Raw genomic sequence first — 22,896 nt, forward strand, 5'->3', positions numbered from 1 at the left:
AATATATTTAAAAAAAAAAAAAAAAAGACACTGTTATATGTAACTTTATAAAATGTTTTTGGATTTAGAGTACAAATTTAAAGCAATCATGTGGTGCTGGGAGCTCTAAATTAAGAATTTAACGTAAAAATTGTGCCAAGAATCTACACTAATAAAAGAGAAACATGGTAATTGATGTACGACCGCTACCCTTTTCATTGGCTAATCAGCGAGATATGCAAATTAACTGTCAGCCAAGATGGCTGCCGGCAGCCAGGCAGCTTGAAACTAACATGAGGCTTGGTTGCCTCAGTGACGGAGCGTTCCCCGCCTGCGGCTGCAGGCCTCTGAGCGGGCAGTTTAAGAAACATTGTAACAAATACTACTGGACTTCAGCCAGCAGATTCGCAACATTGTAAGCAAAGGCCCTAAGAGCTGGAGCCAAGCCTCAAGCTAAAGCTGGCCCAGAATAAAAAAAAAAAAAAAAAAAGGAAAAAAGGAGCGGTTGGGAACTTCAGTCACCCCCAGCCTGAAAACAGCCCTCAGCCCCTCACCCAGACTGGCCAGGCACCCCAGTGGGGACCCCCACCCTGAAGGGTGTGCGACTAGCTGCAAACAGCCATCATCCCCTCACCCAGGCTGGCCAGGCACCCCAGTGGGGACCCCCACCCTGAATGGTGTGTGACTTGCTGCAAACAGCCATCATCCCCTCACCCAGGCTGGCCAGGCACCCCAGCGGGGACCACCACCCTGATCCAGGACACCCTTCAGGGCAAACCAGCCGGCCCCCACCCGTGCACCAGGCCTCTACCCTATATAATAAAAGGGTAATATGCCTCCCAACACAGGGATCAGCGGAGCCGAGAGACCTCCCGGCACCGGGATAAGCGTGACAGGGGGCAGCGCCCAAACCCCTGATCGCCCTGTGGCTCTGTGTGTGACAGGGGGCGGGTCCACAACCTCCCTATCCACCCTGCTCCGTTCGTGACAGGGGAAGGCGCCCCAAACCCCTGATCAGCCCTGCTCTGTGCCTGATGGGGGGAGCTCCCCAACCCCCCCTCCCCCCACGGGCCCTGCTCTGTGTGTGACGGGGTAGAGCCATAACCTCCCCATCGGCCCTGCCCTGAGTGTGAGAGTGGTGGCACCCCAACCCCCTGATCGGTCCTGCTCTGTGGGTGTTAGAGGGCAGTGCCCCAACCCCCTGATGGGCCCTGCTCTGTGTGTTACAGGGGCAGCGCCCCAACCCCCTGATTGGCCCTGCTCTGTGCGTGACAGGGTACAGAGCCCCAACCCCCCTGATGGGCCCTGCTCTGTGAGTGACAGGGGGCAGTGCCCCAACCCCCTGATTGGCCCTGCTCTGTGCATGACAGGGGGTGGCGCCGCAACCTCCCCATTGACCCTGCCTTGAGTGTGACAGGGGACGGTGCCCCAACCCCCCCAATCGGCCCTACCCTGATCGTGACTGAGGGTGGCATCACAACCTCCCAATCCGCCCTGCTCTGTGCATGATAGGGGGCGGTGCCCCAACTCCCCAATCGGCCCTGCTCTGAGCCTGACCAGGGGCTGCACCTAGGGATTGGGCCTGCCCTCTGCCACCCGGGAGCAGGCCTAAGCCAGCAGGTCGTTATCTCCCGAGGGGTCCCAGACTGCGAGAGGGCACAGGCCGGGCTGAGGGACCTCCCCTCCCCCCCGAGTGCACAAAAATTTGTGCACCAGGCCTCTAGTCCTATATAATAAAAGGGTAATATGCAGATTGACCGAACAGCGGAACAACCAGTCACTGGAATAACCAGTAGTGATGACGTGCACTGACCACCAGGGGGCAGACACTCAATGCAGGAGTTGTCCCCTTGTGGTCAGTGTGCTCCCGCAGGGGGAGCTCCTGTCAGTCACAAGCCAGGCTGATGGCTGGCGAGTGGGAGCCTCTACCGCCTCCGCGGCAGCACTAAGGATGTACGACTACGGCTTAGGCCTGCTCCTCACACGGGAGCATCCTCTGAGGGTTACCGGACTGTGAAAGGGTGCAGGCTAGGCTGAGGGACCCTACCCACCCTCCCCCATTGCACAAAATTTTGTGTACTGGGCCTCTAATCTTAAATAATGATCAACAATCTGAAGGAGACCATTTCATCTTTTAAAAGATTTTTAAAAATCAGAGAAGGTAGAGAAACCAGAAAGAAATTATAAGCCTATAAAAAAATAGGTAGAACTTTTAGGTATAAAAAAATTAGTGGGTAGACTAGACACAGAGTAAATTCGTGAAATGGTAGATAGATTTGATATCAGTGGAACAACATCTTTACTGAAAAAACAAAATTGCCAACATAGAATTCTAGACCCGGTATAAGTATCTTCAAAAATAGAAGTGAAATAAAAATTTTTCCAGACATACAAACTCTGAAAGAATTTGTCATTCATTGACCTACGCTGAAAGAAATGTTAAAGGTAATCCTTCAGGAAAAAAGGAAGTGATGTCAAAGGAAAATAAGAATCTGCACAAAAGAATGAAGAAAGAGCACCAAACATGATAAGAATTTCATAAGAACTGCTGTCAGCCCTAGATATTCACAGGGGTATTGATTGCAGGACTTACCTGATGATACCAAAATCTGCAGGTACTCAAGTCCCCTATATAAAATGGGATAGAACAATGAATAAACTTGCAGATCCAAAATACTGTTTTGACTAGTGGCTGGTTGACTCCATAGATGTAAATAAAACCCATAGATATGGAGGGCTGACTGTATTTATTGAAAAAATTCCACATATATATATATATAAGTGGACACATGCAGTTTAAACCCATTTTTTTAAAGGTCAACTGTATACGATCTTTATTATTTAAATTTCTTTAAAAGACAACTGGCTGTTTACTAAAAATAACGACAAAGCATGATGTTCATAACACTATATATGTAAAATTTATATGTATGACAATAATAGTATAAATGCCAAGAGGTAGAGAGAAATGGAAGTATTCTATTGTCAGGTTCTTATGCTATACATAAAGTGGTATAATATCACTTGAAGGAAGACTATAAGTTAAAGATATATACTACTAGCTCTAACACAACCAATACAATAACAAATCAAAATGTTAGAACTTCTAAGCCAACCAAAGCGATAAAACAGAATCATATGATAGTTCTCAGTTACTCATGGAAAAAAACAGTAAGAGGGAAAAGGGGAAAGAACAAATGGGAAAATAGAAACTAGTAGTAAGATGATAAATTTAAACCTAACAAGTTATCAGTAATCACATTAAATGTGTACGGTCTAAAGCCCATTAAAAGGCAGAGGCCATCAGATACTGTGAAAAAGGGAGACCCAAATATAAACTACCTACAAGAAATGCATTTGAGCTATAATAACAAATAGGTTAAAAGTAAAATGATGGAAGAAGTTAAACCATGCAAACACTAGTCAAAAGAAATCTGGATTGGAACAGCTCTGTTAATATTAATCAAAGTAGATTTCAGAGCAAAGAATATTACCAGAGATAAAGAAGATCATTTCACAATGATAAAGTGCTCAATCCCTCAGGAGGACATAGCAATCCTAAATGTTTATGTACCCAATAAACATAGCTTTGAATTTTTAAAGTAAAACCTGATATAGCCCTAGCCAGTTTGGCTCAGTGGATAGAGCATCCACTGCGGACTGAAGGGTCCCAGATTCAATTCCAGTCAGAAGCACATGCCCAGGTAGTGGGCTCAATCCCCAGTAGGGGGTGTGCAGGAGGCAGCTGATCAATAGTTCTCTCTCATTATTGATGCTTCTATCTCTCTCGCCCTCTCCCTTCCTCTCTGAAATCAATAAAAATAATAGATAGATAATAAAAATATTTTAAAAAACTGATGTAACTTTAGGAGGAAAAATAGGCACATTTTTCATAATTATAGTCAAACTTTAATACTTCTCTCTCAATAATTGATTGAACATATCAATAATTGATAGAATAAACATGCAGGAAGTCAATAAGTTATAGAAGACTTGAACAACACATCAATGTTTTCACTGACATCTGTGGAACATCCCATTTAACTGAAACAAGATATACATTCTTTTCAAATGTGCATAGAACATTTCAAGATAGGCCATATTCTGGGTCATAAGACAAGTCTCAATAAATTTGGAAGACTTCAAGCCTTGCAGGGTATGTTCTTTGATCAAAATGGAATTAAAGTAGATTCAATAATAGATCTCTGGAAAATCCCCAAGTACCAAGGAAGTTAATAACCCACATCTAAATAATCCATGGGCTACAGAAAAAAATCATAAGAGAAATCAGAAAGTGTTTTGTACTGAGTGAATATGAAAACACAATGTATCAGAAATAATGGGATGCTGCTAAAGGGGAAATTTATAGCACTAAACACCCATGTTAGAAGAGAAGAGAGTCTCAAAGCAGTGACCTCAGCTTCTATATCAAGAAACCAGAAAGAGCCCTAACCAGTTTGGCTCAGTGGATAGAGCATCGGCCTGAAGACTCAAGGGTCCCAGGTTCGATTCCAGTTAAGGGCGTGTACCTTGGTTGCGGGCACATCCCCAGTAGTGGGTGTGCTGGAGGCAGCTGATTGATGTTTCTCTCTCATCAATGTTTCTAACTCTCTATTCCTCTCCCTTCCTCCTGTAAAAATCAATAAAATATCTTTAAAAAAAAAAAGAAACCAGAAAGAGAAAAAAAAAGGAAACCTAAACTGAAGCAGAAGAGAGATCATATCAGAAGTTCATGAAATAGACGGCAGAAAATAGAGAAAAGGCAATGACACCAAAAGCTGTGGGGTTTTTTGTTTGTCTGATTTTTGTTTTCTCAAATCAATACATGGCTTTTATTGCATCTTTAAAATATCACAATAGCCCTGGCCACTGTAGTTCAGTGGTTAGAGTGTCAGCCCAGGATCCGAAGGGTTGCTAATTTGATTCCTGGTCAAGGACGCGTCCCTGGGTTGCAGTTTTAATACCCAGCCCCTGTTGGGTGTGTGCAGGAGGCAGCCAGTTGATGTGTCTCTCTCACATCGATGTCTCCTCCCCTCTCCTCTCCTCTCTTTCTTCCTCTCTCTCTCCCCCTCCCTTCCACTCTCTCTAAAAATCAATAGATGAATATCCTCCAGGGAGGATTAACAAAATATATATATCACTAATAAGTCTGAGGAATCATTCGGCATCTTGCTGGTGCTGTAGCTGGACAACTTAGATCTTATTTATCAGCCTACTGAACTGTTCCTTTTTCAGAAATGTACATATCATCCAAAAGTTTTCTGATATCCTTGTTTTAACTGTTGTAGCTTGCTCAATCAAAACAGCTGAATTTCATACAAGTTCAGTGTTGTTTCCTTCAAGTATTAACTCATCATTCTGGGCTTGAGAGATTGACCAAGCAATACCTGACCTCATCTGAACCCTGTGGTTATATTTTTCACCTAAGAAATTTCTTATTTCAACAAGAGAACCATTCTCCCGAATAACAATGTTGATGGGGAAGTGAGTATACACAGACCTCATCTTGTAACAGAAGACCATGATCATGTTCTGTCCATGACTGCAGATAGTGCAAATGGTGGCCAGTTCCTTTCTGTTTGCCCACCATTTGTCAATCTGGAGCCTCTTCTTTTTCCTTCCAAGGAGACTGAGTTCTGCATTGATGTGATTGAAGTCCCTCCACAGGGTGCCTCTGGGGCCCTTCACAATAACTGTATATCCCTTCAGAGTGATGGTGACATTTTCTAAAATGTGGACAGTTGGATTGCTGAGAATGGTTTTCATCCTTGCAGTAATTGAGGCAAAGCTAAGCTGTGTTTTGTTTTTGTTTTGAGAAGATCAATAAAAGTGATAAATCTCTAGTCCAGTGGTTGGCAGACTGCGGCTCGGCAAACCGCGGCTCGGCAAACCGCGGCTCGTGAGCCACATGCAGCTCTTTGGCCCCTTGAGTGTGGCTCTTCCACAAAATACCAGCTCTTCCACAAAATACCGACTTCTGCGCATGGGCCATGAAGTTTCAATCGCACTGTACGTACGCGCCCACATGTGGTATTTTGTGGAAGAGCCACACTCAAGGGGCCAAAGAGCCGCATGTGGCTCGCGAGCCACGGTTTGCCGACCACGGTGACTTACCAGAGAGATAGAGACAGTGCAAGTTACCAATATTAGGAATGAGAGAAGTGATTTTATTGTAGATTCTAGAGGTATTTAAAGGAAAATAAGGAATATTATGAACAACTTTATGCTAATAAATTTTACAACTTACATGGAACAAATCTTTGAAAGTACAAACTGCTACAGTCATTCAAGAAGAAATAGATAATCCTGATAGTCCTATAGCTAGTAAAGAAATTGACTCTATGATTAAAATCTTCCCACAAGGTAAACTCCTGGCCCAGATGGCTTTACTGGTAAATTTTGCCAAACAAGGAAGAAATAATACAAACTCTGAGAAATTGAAGAAATAAAAGACTTTTTAACTCATTTTATGAATTCAGCATTATCTGTTACTAAAACTAAACAGAGACAGTTTAAGAAATCTGCAGACCAACATCCTCCATGAAAATAGATGTAAGAAATCTAACCAAAATGTTATAGCAAATCAAATTCATCTATATATAAAAAGGATAGTACATCACAACCAAGTGAGGTTTTCCCAGGTTTACACCCAAAGAAATGAAAACAGGGACTCAAACAGATATTTGTATACCCATGTGCATAGCAGCATTATTCATAATATCCAAACAGTGGAAGAAAATGTGCTGCATACATATAAATGAATTTTGACATGCACTACAACATGGATGAATCTTGAAGACATATGCTAAGTGAAATAAGCCAGTCACAAAAAGACAAATATTGTGTGATACCACTTATATGAGGTAGTAGTCAAACTTTAAAGGCAGGAAATAGAATGGTGGTTGCCAGGGGCTGGAGGAGGTAAATGGGGAATTAGTGCTTAATGGGTACAGAGTTTCTATTTGGGAATATGAGAAAGTTCTGGAGAGTGGATGGTGGTAATGTTTATACAATAATGTAAATGTATTTAATGCCACAGCATTGTACACTTAAAAATGGTTAAAATGGCAAATTTTATGTTTTGTTTTACCACAATAAAAAAGAGATTACATATATAAATTTTTTAGTACAATACCTGAAACATAGTTCATCGGTGCATAAATATTAATTCCTCTCCAATAAGGTGGAGGGGGAACTAGTGTTGACAAAGATGTGGAAAAATTGGGACCCTTATAACACTGCTGGTAGGAATGTAAAATGGTGTAGCCACTTTGGTAAATAGTTTGTCAGTTTCTGAAAGAATTAAAAATAGAGTTACCTTGTAACATAGTATTTATACTCCTAGTTATACAGGGGTTGGCAAAAGTAGGTTTATAGTTGTTCGTAATAAATAATACAGTGATTAATAAGTAATAATACAAGAATAAACTCTGTTTTGTGTGCTTACAACTGTAAACTACTTTTGCCCACTCCTGTATACTCAAGAGAATTGAAAGCATGTATTCACACAAAAACTTGTACATGAATATTCATAGCAACATTATTCGTAATAGCCAAAAAGTAAAAACAGCCTAAATTTTCATCAGTGGATGAATGGATAAATAAAATGTGGTATATTGATACAACAAATTATTATTTGGCCATAAAAATAGGAATGAAGTACTGATACATGCTATAACAGGGGTGGGCAAACTTTTTGACTCAAGAGCCACAATGGGTTCTTAAACTGGACCGGAGGGCCAGAACAAAAGCATGGATGGAGTGTTTGTGTGAACTAATATAAATTCAAAGTAAACATCATTACATAAAAGGGTACGGTCTTTTTTTTTTTAGTTTTATTCATTTCAAACGGGCCGGATCCGACCCGCGGGCCGTAGTTTGCCCACGGCTGTGCTATAACATAGATGACCTTGAAACCATGCTAATAGAAAGAAACTAAACACAAAAGACCACACATTGTATGATTGCATCTATATGAAATAATAAAAAATAGTAAATTAATGGTTTTCCAGATATGGGGGAAGGGGAATTTGAGGATATGGGTTTATTTTAAGGCTGAGGGTGATGTTCTGGAAAATTTTTCATGATGACTATACAACATTGTGAATATGCTACAGACCACTGAATGGTTTAAATGGCGAATTCTATATTATGTGAAATTTATCTCAATAAACATTTTTTAAATCGATCAGTGATACCAAAACCAAAGACATTGCAAGAAAGGAAGACTACAGTCCCAGTATCTCACAAGAACTTAGATGTAAAATCCTCAAAAAAACATTAGTAAATTGAGTAATATATAAAGAGAATTATATACCATGACCAAATAGGATTTATTCCAGATATTCAAGGCTGATTCAGCATTTAAAAATTAGTGTAATCCATTCCATCAACAGGCTAAAGAAGAAAAAATCGTATGGTCATATCAACTGATGCAGAAAAAGCATTTGATAAAATCTGACATCCATTCATGATAAAAAAAAAAAAAAAAAACTTTCAGCAAATTATGAATAGAGGGAAACTTCCTCAACTTGATAAGGAGATATGGACAAAAAAACCACAAGCCTATGGTTAACATCCTACTTGTGAGAAACTAGATGCTTTCCCTTCAAATCAGGATCAAGGCAAAGATGTCCTTTCTCACCACTGCCATTCAAGAAGTATAGGCTTCAAGCCCAGGTTTCTGAAGCTTAATGATATGTATGGACCTTTAAAGGATTTCTTTTTGAATAAAAGAATTCTGTCACCCTAAAGAGAGTATGTGTGGGGGTTTGTTTCTTTTTCAGAGTCCTAGCCTGACACAGAGAAAGAAAGCCAACCTGGCCGAGAGACTAGGGTTTTAATTCCAGCTTCGTCACTCGTTGGTTGTCTACCTTTGAACAAGTCACTGAACTCTTTCTCCTCTGGCACATGATGGCAGCTCAGAGGGCTAACACCCTCCCTTCCCCCCCACCCCCCTTATCTTGTGGGCCACTGTCATCCCCTTGGACTTAGAAAGTAATGAATAGGAAGTCAAAGGTCCCTTCATGAGAAAAAGGGGCAAAGTGCTGGGAGCCATGTTCTGCCTAAAATAGACGCAGGTACACTTGGACCCATTAGAGCAGTGGTTGCCAACCAGTGGTCCGTGAGGTCCGAAAGGTTGGTGTCCGCTGCATTAGAGAGTTTGCTTTTATCCCATTGTTGGTGGAACTTAATTAGACATCTGATGACACAGACATGACAAATCTTCAGAGTTTCTCCAAGAAGTCACTCTTTTAGTTAAAGATGTTTTATCTTGATTGTGGCAGATACTCTGAAAGGCAGACATTTACTGTAGAGAAGTTGTAATATTGCTTCTATACCTTTTTTGTATCCCTTTGATTCTCATGCTTCAAATACCAAATTTTAAAACATCAGGCATTTGGTGAAATGACGGTCCTGTGGGTATTCACTCTGGTTCTGAGTGTATTGTTTGGGAGTCAATCTGAAAGAGCCATCTTGCCAAGGCCAAGTAATGTCTGTAAAATGAAGCAACCCCCCACTCTTGCAGGGTCACTATAACTGAGATAATGGCTTTAAGTACCTGGTACTTGTTAGACACACAGAAACTGGCAGCTGATCAGAATGGGAAACTGCTGTCTTCTCCGTCACTGCATCACACCTGTGATCAGTCTGCTCCGTTCACCAGACGACCCAGCAGGCCCGGGTTCCAGGATGTTAATCTCTGTTTATTCCAGGCATCTCTGTTCAGTGGCCACAGCCCCCTCTTCCTTACCCCCTGGGATTGTATATTAAGAAGAAAGCGAATATTTTACTGATTTTATTGGGTAATTGTGAAGCCACTAGACCTTGACCAAAATACTGAACTGTATTGTGCCGCAGTTCCCCAGGGAGATGGAGTAAAAGACATGAGTGGTTTCTTCTCTGAAGTTGTGCGGTGCAATAATTCTAGGATGTTGTTGCTTTTGTGTATGAGCAACCCTAGGAAATATGTTCTCATCACATGTATGTACTTTGACATAAGGGATATTTCATTCACTTTTATTTAGCACTTGGGCCTAATTCTGCCCTCCATTCCAAGTGTTTGATTTCTTACAGACAATTGATCTAGAACTTTGTTGTAGATTTTATAAGCCAGACTTCATCTATAAGAACTCGGATGTGCCCCCTCATAGTGGCATGCCCTCACTGCAGCTGAGAACCCCTCTCCTGCCTGTGTTAGCTTGTTCTGGGAGGGGAGAAGAGAACGGTACATCTCTGTGGGCCATGCTTTACCAGCCTCCTTTAGGGTACTTTATGGGTTGTTTTCTTGCCTCTTGGTTTTCAGCACATCAGAGCAGAGTGACGATGATCCTGTTTGTCCTGGAGCTGGAGTGGGTGCTGAGCACGGGACAAGACAAGCAGTTTGCCTGGCACTGCTCTGAGAGTGGGCAACGCCTGGGAGGTTATCGCACCAGTGCTGTGGCCTCGGGCCTGCAGTATCCTTTGCTGGAGAAAATTCCTTGGTGGGAACTTAGCTGCTGACTTATTTCTTTCAAGAAAATTCGGGGGATGTGCAACTTGAAAGTTTTTTTATTTGCTAACTTACCCTGCTAATTAAGATACTCATAGACTTTTCTAATGAACAATTCCTCATGTAGGAGGAGTAAAGTGAGCTTATTTCACCTAAAATACGTAGGTTGTGGTCTACTATGATCCAAAGCCTAACATCTAGCTAGAACACAGTCCAGATTGTGAGTCTCAGCTGTCACAAGCAATTGCAAAACATGAGGATAAAACCATCACTGAAATACAGTCTTTTATTTTTGTTCAGAACTAATTTACACATAGATACTAAGGTTGTGAACATGCCCATTGGTGCCTGGCAGAAGAACCACAGTATCCCTATTCATTTAAAAAATATTTGAGAGTCTACTGTACCAGGACTTGAGTAGGTCAGCTGGTATCTACAGGCTTTGTTCCAGGTCCAAGACTTTTCCAGGATATGTAGAATGGTATTATTTCTATCTCCAAGTCTCCAGGAGCCATGTGCTCAGTGTGAACACCTGCTAATGCTGAGTAATCCTCACATCTGGCCTCCAGCAAGCACAGGCTTAATAAGTTTGGATAATGCTACTGTTGCAAGGACCCTGCCTTTGATTTAAAAGATGCAGAGCTCTCTTCGCCTTCTAGCAAATAAGAAAATAGGTGGGAACAGATCACTTGTCAGCCAAAGTAGGAAGAAATAGTAAGATTTGCTTTCACATTTTTCACCTTATTTGTAAACTTGCTTATTCAGCAATTCTCAACAGTCTGAAGAAATACTTTACTGTTTCTTTGCAGTAGCTGTATTTTTGTGTGTATGGGTAATGTCACTTTTTTTTCCTCACTGGAAGGACGAGATGAAGAAATTAAGAATGGCTTTTGTAGAAGGTTGTAAAATGGCAAATTACCAAGAAGACCAGAAGCAAGGACAGTAAGAAAAGAAATTCCAAAGTTTACTTTTTAAAGTAAATGAATTGTCATGAATTCTCTTGCCAGTACATTAATGATTTCTTATAGCGTTAGAGCTGAAAGAGCCTGAGACCATCCAGTCCGATGCCTCATTTCCCAGATGAGTCGGCTGAAGCCCAGGAATCGTCATGGGCCCTATGTGTGGCCACCCAGCTAGGATGTAGGAAAATCACTGCTAGAACCTAGATTCTGCTTGGACTGCTGTTTTTCCCCATCATACTGCATTACCCTTTTGAGAACAGAACAAATGGCACCAATGTAATTTGTTCTTAATATGCTGGCTTCTCTATTACTAGCCACACCTAGTGATGTATCTTCTATATCACTAACCAAACCAAGGAGTAGAGAAATATAAAGATCTTGCCCTTAAGAAGTTTTTTTTTTTTTATGGATTTTAGAGAGAGAGGGAGGGGAAAGGAAAGAGAAACATCGATGTGAGAGAGAAACATCTATCCACTGCCTCCTTTACACCCCCTATTGGGGATTGAGCTGCAACCTGACTGGGAATCAGTGCATGAGATGATGCTCAACCAAGCCACTCCAGCCAGGGCGAGTTTACTTTTTAAACTATTTGAAAATGAAACACAAAAACACAGAGTTAAACTTGACTTGACTTTGGTAGTTTTTGTCCCTTGTTTTTCAACTGTTTCCTTTGGCCACAACCATGTGGTTTTATCAAGCAAAGTGTGTGTGTGTGTGTGTGTGTGTGTGTGTGTGTGTGTGTGTGTGTGTGTGTGAAAGCCTGTGGCTTCATTTCCCAGTATCCACGTTACCTGAGAACCAGGAATAGAATTTGAGTTTGATAATCTTTTAGCTACTTCTCTGCATAACCGGATACTGTAGAATGGAGCTGTTTCTCAGAAGTCCCATGGCAGCTGAAGTTAGGAAATAGAACTGTTTCCCTCCCCACTTCATAGTCCATAAATTTGTCAATACTCTATCCAGCCTCACTTTTCAGTCCTGTCATTTGGCCTTTTTTTAAAATCATATTTTCCACAAAATAATTCAGATACTCTTCATTTTAACATTCTGTTCACGTCAGAGATATTTTCAAGATGTCACCCTACGTAGTGAAATGTCTTTCCACCAAGTAGTTCCTTAGATCTGTTCCTATTCTGGGAACGAGTACTGAAAAGCTATTAAGGTTATCTTGGTTTTCATATTTCCTCATGTCATATTTAATGCCAATCACTCTGGCTTTGAGGTTGTACTATAATTTTATTTCAGCCCTCTTCCAAATAGCTTTTGTTGAGTGGGATTCTTATAAACTCTTAGGTTTTTTTTGTCTTTTAAACAATATATTCATTATATTTCAATAAATTGCTTTTGTTTTAATGCTCTTATTGTCCCACCTTTGGCCAGTAAGAGCCCCATCACATTGGTTCCTGTGTCTTTTTTTTTCTTGATAAATAAAACCAAACGTTTATTTACACCAAAGAATTCCAACACTGGATCTTTTACAGATGAAGGACAAAGTATTATATATACACACACAACAAGGGGTGGCAGGGCTGTAACGAGTATAGTTTTCCCACATTTACAGGTCTACCATTTCAGTTTTAGTGGAGACAGTGGTTCTACTCCCACCTCTCAGGTACATTTACAAGACTGAGGGGCAGGTCTTCTCACTGGATGGCATGTGAGGAAAGGGGAAGGTCGGAGGAAAATAAGGTAGAAAGCTTAAAACCGAAGTAGTGTGGCCACACCTTTCACCAGCTCTTAAAGCATTGTTAACATGAAACCTACATAGACATTTTTCTTTTGTAAAAGGCAATTAAGTTTACCCAGCAGCTAAGTGAATTCAAAATGGCCAAGTCAAAGAAAATTAAAAAAGATTTTGCCTTCCCCCTCTTCCCAGCTATAGAGCATATTGGGAGATGAAAGGAGAGAGCACCAAGGTAAAGAGCCTGGGAGGGAAGGTTATTGAAGTTTTCAACTAAAGTGAAACTAAACTTATAAGTGATTTGGATTTAGAGTTAGGCCAATAAGACATGATTCATCCCTTTGTCTTTTTTATATCCCCATAGCTTCTGATCGTTTCCTTGCTTTTTGGCACAACTGTCTTAAGTTAATCTTGTACCTTCCCATTCCACTCCTGCAATCAGCCACTTCTTTTAGTGAGGAATAGTATTTAGAGATAGCTAGAAAATATATGTATGTGTATTTTTTAAAAAAAATAAATTATCAGCGCATATAATATTTCAAAATAATAATAGTAATATTGTAATAACAAGACTACTGGATAAGTTTTTAGATTTCTTTGCATTTCTCATTGTCCTTAAATATGTTCTACAAAGGATGCACAGTCAAAATGCTGTGCTTTGAAGTCACTTGAAATAATTGTGTTAACTACGTGGTTATATCACCAATTTGATAATTAGGTTCATTCATTTTACAATATTGTCAATTTGGGGGATTTTTTAATTTTAAAAATATTTTAATGTGTAAAAGAATTACAAGATTATAAAATGGAAACTCTATATCAAGAGAGAAGTCTCATTCTCATTTCTGCCCCCTCAACTTGTTTCTTCCTTCTCCATAGGCAGCCATTTTTGTTAGATCTTGATTTATCCTTCCAGGGTTTTCTTTTCTAAATATGAGCACACACACACTTATATTTATATTTTCTCCCTTTTTTACGCAAAGGTAGTAAAGCATATAACCACGCCCCCCCCCCCCCCCCCCACACACACACACTTAATAATATAATCTGAAAGTTACTCCGTGTCAGTTTGCTTATGGAGGTCTTTTTTTCCTCCCTCTGCATGGATATGTCATAGTTAAATTAATAAGTCCCAGTTTCATGGGCTTTTGGGTTGTTTTCAAACTTCAGTTGTTACCTAAATGCAGAGTGAATAGCCTCCGTCATGTGTCTTATATTTTTGCCAGTGTATTCCCGGACAGCTCTCTAGAGGTAGGCTTATTGCTAGGCATTATCAACCAGGAAATCTCACTAGAGACTCAGCACCTTCGACTTTTACTGGTCACATAGGCAGCCTCTGTGTGGCATGTACCAAACTTTCAGACTCCCACAAGGAAAGTGGGTGTTTGTCATAAACCATGTTGTTTGTGCAGTTAAGGCACAGTTAGCCACTCTTGTCTGTTATTGGCGGAAACCCTCCTAAAATCCAAGTTCCCAGATGCTATGTCAGCCTTTTAGACAACCTTTCAAAGGATAGCAGCCAGACCTGCTAGGTAATGCGTTTTTGCATAGCAACATTTTCATTTCTTGAACTATTCATGTATTTTCCCCATTTTTCTACTAGGCTTATGGTTTTTTTCTTGATTGCTCTTTTTATATATTAGCGATTTGGGCCTTTTGTGACTTAATTTGCAAATATTTTTTTTTCAATTGGTCTTTTAGCTTTACTTATTGTATTTGTTGTTTGTGTTTTTTGATAGTAATAGCTTTTTCCACTAGGGTTATAAAGGAACTCTTCCATCTAGACCTTTCATATTTTTAAAATTTTTTACATTGAGATCTCTAATTCATATGGAATTTCTCCTGGTATATAATGTGAAATACAAATCCTATTTAATTTTTCCAAATGACTATTCAGTTTGTGTCAGTATCCTTTAAAAAAAAAATCCATCTTTATTAGTTGAAGAGCTACCTTTAGTAGACATGTAACAAATTTCTCTATGCTTTTAGGTCTGTTTCTAGACTTTCTATTCCGTTCCAGTGGTCCATTTGTCAATTATGCATCTGTGCCACACTTTTAATTAAAGAAATTTTATAACACGTTTTAATATCTGATAGGACTAGCCTTCCCCATCACATGCCATATTACTTTTATTTTCAGAATATTCCTGGCTTTTCTTGCTTATTTGTTTTTCTTTAGAATCAATATATCTAACTCTAGGAAGAAAACATGTTGATATTTTTATAGGAATTATATTAAATTTATAAATTCATGTGAGAATTGACATCTTTATCATGTTGAGTCTCACTGTCCACTAATACTGTCTTTTCATTTTGTTATGTCCACTTTTGTATCTTTCTTACATTTATTGTTTTTATAAATCCCTCCACTCATTTGAGAAAAATCCTTAATGCTTATATGATAGATTCGATGTTGAAACCCGGCATGTGTTTATTGGCGACCATTCAGGCCAAGTAACCATCCTCAAGCTGGAGCAAGAAAACTGCACTCTGGTCACAACATTCAGAGGACATACAGGTGGGACTGAAAGCAAAATCCATGTGCCACTTGCTCTCTCAGGGAGCTTGCACGTGCTGCATGTTCTGGTTTCAGATAAGATGTGAATGTGACAGGGTATACTTTGGGCTTATACAAAGATACACATGATACACTTAACTGATTTCAGAATGGTTCATTAGAATATAATGTCAAAAATTTTCACCATCAATACAAACAAAAGAAGACTCAATCTATTTTGAAAATGTTAGTGATTTGGTTCTTTGTCATATTGCCCCAGAGAGAGCCAGTGTTGGCACATGTTAATGAGACATTGTTTGAGACTATATGGCAACTGCAGAAACCCCCAAAAGCCAAAAGGACAGCTGCCTCAGTCTGTCCTTGCCATCATTGGATCTAGGAGATGGCGGGCAAGACTGACTCCCACTTCCAAGACAAGTGAAATGAAAAATATGTTCATCATGGGTAACCAGGTTGTATGAAAAGGTAAAAGTTCTTCTTTAACTTCCCTTCCTTTTGGGCTCTTTCCCATTTAAAACCCAAGGCTCCCTTTATGTTACTAGCCTGCTCAGAGTCATTTAAACAAGGTAATGTGAAATATACACACAGCCTTTGAAAGTCTTGAATAGGTGATGATGATTAATTTTTTACTAGTATTTTTAATGTGTGATGTTAACCTTGGAAAATAAGTCACTGCCTGTTTTCATGGTTTTTAATGGGCTTTATCTTCTGCAGATTACACCCGTGGTTGAGTACACAACAAGGTTGATATTGAATTTAGGCATCATATAGGAACAAAAATAGGTGAATGAGGGTGTAAAAAGGGATAGTACCTAGGTCATAAGGGATTTCCTAAAGGGAAAAAAAGGAATGGGAGAAAATTGAACCCAGAGAAAAAGATTCTTAAAAGATCATCTGAATTATCTCTACGTTTGGGAGGAAAGATACACAGAAACATATCCCCTGTGGCTAGGACTCAGTTCTCTCTGATTGGATTACTCTTTTTAGCCACTTATACCCTGGCCAATCCTGGCCTGGTAGGGATCCAGAACTCTCCCACCTCAGGAATCTTAAACTTCTATGTGTCATTGCTAACTTCAGTCTCCTAATCTTTTGCTTCCCTAAACCCTTATTCCAACTCCACTTGCTCTTCCCCTTGTTGAGAAGTCCGCTCCTTGATCCCTCATTGCCCTATGTTTCCAGCCCATCTTTTCTTCCTTCCCAGTGTAGCCCTTTTAGCCATGAGCTTCCCAACATGCTCAGCTCAGGGCCCCTTTGTTCTTCCTCTGTAAATTTTGTCCATGATTCACTCACTATCCACACTCTCTCCTTGTGCTGTCAGCCACTGACTGGGTCAGGACCCAGCTATGCTGGGAGTCTTAGCCCATCATCACAGGTTCGGATTCAGCATCCCAGTGCAGAGTCAGGAACTGCCTCTTAACCCCTGCATATGATTACTGGTCCTCAGTACACTCCTACCATTCCCCTTAACAGCTTTCTCAGACCTTCCCCACTCTCCTCAGCCGCCACTCCCTCCCATTCCAGCCGCTTTCTTCAAAGAAAAATAGATATTATCAGATAGAAGCTTAAAAAAAATATTTTTGTTGCCCACCCATTTTCTCCCCAACAAACTTTTCTACTCCCTCCTTCTCTTTCCCTTCTGCCTGGAGCAGGAGCCTGCTGTCCTCTGGCCCTAGGCTCAGTCTCCTCAGGGTCTCAGCACCAAAGTCATTCCCTTCTCTCCCTTTTGACTAACTCACTCTTCTCACTTTATTAACATGCTAAGGTTTCTTGCCTCTCTGATATAAACAAACAAAAATCCTCTCAGTCCATGTCCTGTTGTAGCAATGTCTTTAATAGCAATATTTTTTCTCTTCTTAAAAAATTGTGGTAAACTATACCTAATCTTAAGTTTACAATTTTAATCACTTTTTACTGTGCAGTTCAATGGCATTAAATACATCCATACTTTTTTGCAACTATCACCCCACCATCTAGAACATTTTTCGTCTTGCAAAATGGAAACTTTGTACCCATTAAACACTAACTCCCCTCTTTCCCCCAGGCCCTGGCAAACACCATGCTGCTTTCTGTTGTCTATGAATTTGACTACTACCATTCCTCCTGTGAATAGAATCATAATATTTGTTTTCTGACTGGCTTATTTCATTTAGCATAATCTTCATGTTATAGCAAACAGCAATGCTTTAAAAGAATATCCTTTCCCCAGCTGCTTCAAATTCTTCATCTCCCATTTCCTTTCCAGCCACCTGCAATTTGTTTGTCTCATCACTCCACTCAGACTGCTCTCCCCAAGGTAGCCAGCCAATGGCCTGCTGGTTGCTAAGCCCAGTGGACATGGTTTAAACTATGCCCTACTTAAACCTTTCAGCGGCAGCATTTTACGTTGTGATTTCTTCCTGCGTGTAACTGGCCTCCTTTGGCTTCTGTGACACGTGCTGTCTTCCAGTTTTCTTCTGCATCTCAACTGCTCTTTCTCCTCCTTTATTTCTCTGTGGTTTCTGCCCTGGACCCTTGTCTCTTTACACCTGTGAGCTCTCTGGTTGATCTCAGGCACTATTCTCAGTCACAGAATTAAAAGGCACAGTCGCTGTCCTAAAATTTCTTACAGCCCAGTGAGAGAGACAAAAGCTAAACCAGTAATTCTAGTGCATGGTGGCAAGGACAGTGGAGAAGCAGGCCTGAAGTGTCTCCGAGAACAAAGAATGGGCACCAGCTTGGATGCAAGTGGGAGTTAGTCAGGGAAGGCCTCCCCAGGGAAGATGTGGTTTGAGTTTAGATCTTTGGGGGAGGAGTACTAGTAAGTGTTGAATTCATGGAAGAGTAAGAAGAACAATCTAGGCAGGAAAAAAATTCGCATGGTCCAAGGCATGGAGATTTGCAAGAGTGTGGCTCTCTTGGGAACACCTAGTAACTCTTTTGAGCTAGAACTCTGAGTATGAAGTAGGGGCAGCCAGAAAGGAAGTGAGAGTCAGTTCAGATCATTGAGGACATGTCAGTGAGACACCATTAAAGAGGTATTTGGGGTTTTTTGTTTTATTGATTTTAGAGAGAGAGAGAGAGAGAAACATCTGTTTGTTCCAGTTATTTATGCATTCATCGGTTGCTTCTTGTATGGACCATTAAAGAGTTTTTAAAAGCAAATATGTTAATTTAATCAAATTTAAAAGATTGTTCTGACAGTGAGTAGAGAGTGTAATTGGAAAGCTAATACCTGGAAATGTGGTAATGTGAAAGCAAGGAGTGGATGGACCTAAGGTAAAAATTTAGGGGTGAACTCAGCAGCCATAATGGGCGGGCTAACTCCCAGATTTGGTTTAGGTGGAGGTGGTGCTGAGCCTGACCTTTTGGCTCTTTAGTAGTTAGGTGTTCACCATATGGTGGCTGATAGGAGTGCTCTGAATTCTGTATTGCTGCCTTCAGGTCAGAAAAAAGGTAAGTAGCTGCTGCTTACTGCTATATGGTGAACCAGATGTGGCCCAAGGGTTTCATGTATTGTGAGTTAGTTCTAATATAAAATGGTACCTTGACATTGTATCTTGTCTTTCTCAAAATGTTTAAAGCATTTTCATATGATTTTATCATGTGGTGTCTTTGAGGAAGGCAGAATATGGCCCCAGAAGGTCACTAACTAACATGAATGCAAATGTAGCAGGTCACATATTTAACTTGCTGTTATTCCTGAACAGTAGTATCTACCCATTGCCAGTCTGGCTATAGCACAACTCATTTAAAGCTAGGATGCCTAAGAAAGTCCATGGTGGTCCAAACATGTTACCAAGTTCCCCCTGTGTAATAGGCCCATTTTGGCCCCTGAGAGGTCCCAAACTTGGGCAGACACAATTCTGGAAAAGGGGGTTTTGTAAGGATTTATTAATCTCCTCCCTCCCCTATCCCACAAACAAAGACCTTAAGATAAACCCAGATCCATTATAAAGTGACCTTGGAGTTCTTGTCAGTCCAGATCCAAACTCAGAAGCAGACAAGTTTTTGGTCCGTGTGCAGAGCCATAACATTCCCCCATCACTCTGTTATAGTACAGAAGATCATAAAAATGTGGGTTGTGATGGAATCAGCCTAATAGGCATACTCAGAGGCTCTGACATACCATTTACTAATCTAAGGGGACTTAAGAAACTAGTTTTATGTTCTTATGCTTCCTGTGCTGGTTTTATTTCTAGACTCTAGAGCTGATGCCAAGTATTGTAGTGTTTTGCTATTTCTGCAGAAATTAGAATATTTTTCTACCAAAAAGTCATACACTGACTTGAAGAAAGGGGTAAATATCAGATTTTGACCATTCATAATATCAATATTTCTTCTTTTACTTCTTAGAAATTTTTTTATTAGTATAAACGTATTAGAAACGGGAGGGCTTAAATGTAAATCTGCCAAGCATACTAATTAATGAAAAATTAAATACAAACTTTTTCATTAACTGTTAGGAGACTTATTGAAAGTGAAAAGGTAACTTTAACAAATAACAAAAACAAGAAAAGACATAGTTCAGTACAAATATGGAGATTCAAATAATTGAAAACATAATTTTTGCTTACAATGAAGACTTTCAATCAATCTAGTTTATATAAAGTGTAATAGATGGATATTTTCATCAAGAGTCTCTGATGAATGCTGGATTACATAGGTGAAAACAAGCATAATGTTTAGTTTAGCCGACTTCCAGTCATGGAATATAAGCTTTAAACCAATACTTGCAGATAATCAAACATGGGTGTAGCAAGCGCTGTGGAGCCTGGATGCCATGCATAAGCTGCATTGGGAGACAATAACGAGAGCCTCTCTTTGTCCAGAGAGTTAAAGGGAAGCTTTCGAGGAAGTGGTGCATAAATGACACCCTAATGAAAAAGAGGAGATCCAGGTGCTGCGAATATTCCAGGCCCCAAATGTGTGAAACAAGTGTGAACAGCTGCATGAAGTCAAATGGCCCATGTGGAGAGCCAGGGTAGAGAAGTACAGGCTGACCTTTCAGGCAACGTTAAAAACCTCAGACATTGTTCACAGGCAGTGGGAAACCAGTGATGAAGGGTGAGCAGAGTGGTAACAGGTTCCATTTTAACAAGTCTCTGGCAGCAGTGGGTAGTGGATGGAGTGAGGACAAGAATGGATGTGAAAAGACTGTTTAGAAAGAAAGCAACTGCTGGTGTTCCTAGAAAAGGTGACCTTTGTTTGGACTTAGGGATGGCAGTGGGCATGGAAAAAAGAGGGATTCAATTTAGGAATCTGTTTAGGAACCTGGCAGGCTCAGGGAAGGCCTGCACCACGGCCTTAAAAACTCAGAGGCCTAGCCCTAACTGGTTTGGCTCAGTGGGTAGAGCATCGGCCTGGGGACTGAAGGGTCCCAGATTCAATTCTGGTCAAGGGCATGTACCTTGGTTGCGGGCACATCCCCAGTAGGAGGCGTGCAGGAGGCAGCTGATCGATGTTTCTCTCTCATCGATGTTTCTAACTCTCTACCCTTCTTCCTTCCTCTCTGTAAAAAAATCAATAAAATATATTTAAAAAAAAAAAAAAGACAACTCAGAGGCCTAGAGTAACCACATAAGATGGTGTGAAATTAAAACATCCTACCTAAAAGCAGTGCGTGGTGAGTAGTCATGTCTTAGGCCAGTTTTTTTTCCCTAACAAAAGTCAATCTTTGCCTTAAAAAAAAAAATCTGTTTAGGAGATGCAGATTCAGCAGCACTTGGCAATTGCAGCAGGAGTGGCTCCAGGTTTCTATCTGGAGCACATGGGTGGACAGTGATGTTATTTACTGAGACCGGGAATATTTGAGGTAGAACAGGTCTGGGAGAGAATATCACGGTGCTTTAATCTGGACATGACCAAGAGATGCCTTGGGGGCAAGGAGACAGCTGGATTTGTGGGTCTCAGGAGGAAGGTGTAGCTTAGAGATAAGAGTACATTTAGCTTTACCAAAACACTCATCACTTCAACCTGGGGCGAAAAGGTCAACTGTTTCATTCAAGAGGCTTCATGGTCTGAGGAATTACTTAGATGACTCTGCTTTAAGCACATTTAGCCTACATACCTTCACCTTGCATAGTGTGACTAGACGCTCAAGTGAGGCACCAGTCATGTACGGGTGAAGAGAGACCCAGCACTTTCTAGCCCTGGTTTTTACAGCACTCTACCTAGCCTAGCTTTTGTAAGATTGGTTGTAAAAGTCCCCCCAAAATTTTGTTCCCTAAGCATTTTGGTAACATGTATTAAATTTTTTTAAATGTTTATACTCTTTGTCTGGTAACACATTTGGGAATCTCTTCTAACTAGTCAGAAATGTGAACAGAGTTCTATGTTTAAAAATATTCATCATAGCAAAACTTATAAAGGTAAAAGTTGAAAAAATCTAACAATAAGTGAACTAAATTAAGGTATGTCTATGTGTTGGGATATTATGCAGCCATTAAAAATTACAGTTATGAGAGTATATAATAGTACAGATAAATTTTATAATGATTAAATACTTTTATTTTAAAAATAAATTTATTTATGTTAAAAAAATTATTCTGTAGGTCATATGGTGGAGGTCAAAGGCAAGGAGAAGCATATAATAAAACCTTGAAGGGGAGCGGAAAGGTGGAAGAAAAGATTTCTGTCATTTAAAGCATCACAAACCCTGGAAACCCATAACCATTGCAGCCCCTGGCTCTCATTCTCCTAGTTATGGGGGGCAAGGAGGATGGCCTGGGTGTGGGACTGAGCAGAGGTACATGTGCCTGCATTACTGTGGAGTGCAGGCTGGCTGAATGAAAGTGGATGCCTTCCCCTGCTGCCAAACGTGTTCGGTAGAAAGGACTGTTCATCAGGAAGCTCTGTCTGCTGATAGATGCAAGAACCCACCTGGGAAGGAAGAGACTATTCCCAGCCACATTTCTCTTCATCTGTCTGTGCCCCTTCCATGGCTATTAGTGCGCTGCCTTCCTGCTGGGCCCCAACTCCAGGCTCTGCTGCATGTCTCTGTAGTGATGCTTTATTACTCTGGTTTATTTTCCTCCCATTCCTTTCTCCCATCCACTCAACAGCAGTAAACATTTATGGAGCACCTACTGTGTACCAGGCACTATGCTTGAGTACAAAGATACAGAACCTAAAGTCTATGGGAACATATTTATAATCCATTAAAGTTAGCTACAGTGGTGAGTGTGACAATAAAACGTGCACAGAGGTGGCAAGCTCACCTAGATTAGAGAGGGGGGTTGGGAGAATGCTTCCTGCAGGAGAGGACACCTGAGCTGCACCTTGA

At 40.6% G+C, this 22,896-nt stretch overlaps 1 protein-coding gene across 7 annotated transcripts in view; it reads left to right on the forward strand.

Annotated features, from left to right (window-relative positions):
• WDFY2 (WD repeat and FYVE domain containing 2) overlaps positions 1-22,896 on the forward strand; it is a 225,843-nt gene that overhangs the window by 158,469 nt on the left and 44,478 nt on the right. For all 7 annotated transcript variants that reach the window (XR_004966163.1, XR_004966164.1, XM_036300337.1 and 4 more), the window contains exons 5-6: positions 10,286-10,436; positions 15,520-15,632. Coding sequence is in view for 5 of the 7 variants with exons in the window: in XM_036300337.1 (XP_036156230.1) it covers positions 10,286-10,436; positions 15,520-15,632 (264 nt within the window). In the remaining 2 variants the exon portion in view is untranslated. The remainder of the gene's footprint in view (positions 1-10,285; positions 10,437-15,519; positions 15,633-22,896) is intronic.

The sequence above is a fragment of the Myotis myotis genome, unplaced genomic scaffold (genome assembly GCF_014108235.1).
Source record: "Myotis myotis isolate mMyoMyo1 unplaced genomic scaffold, mMyoMyo1.p scaffold_m19_p_3, whole genome shotgun sequence".
In the NCBI taxonomy this organism is placed as follows: domain Eukaryota; kingdom Metazoa; phylum Chordata; class Mammalia; order Chiroptera; family Vespertilionidae; genus Myotis; species Myotis myotis.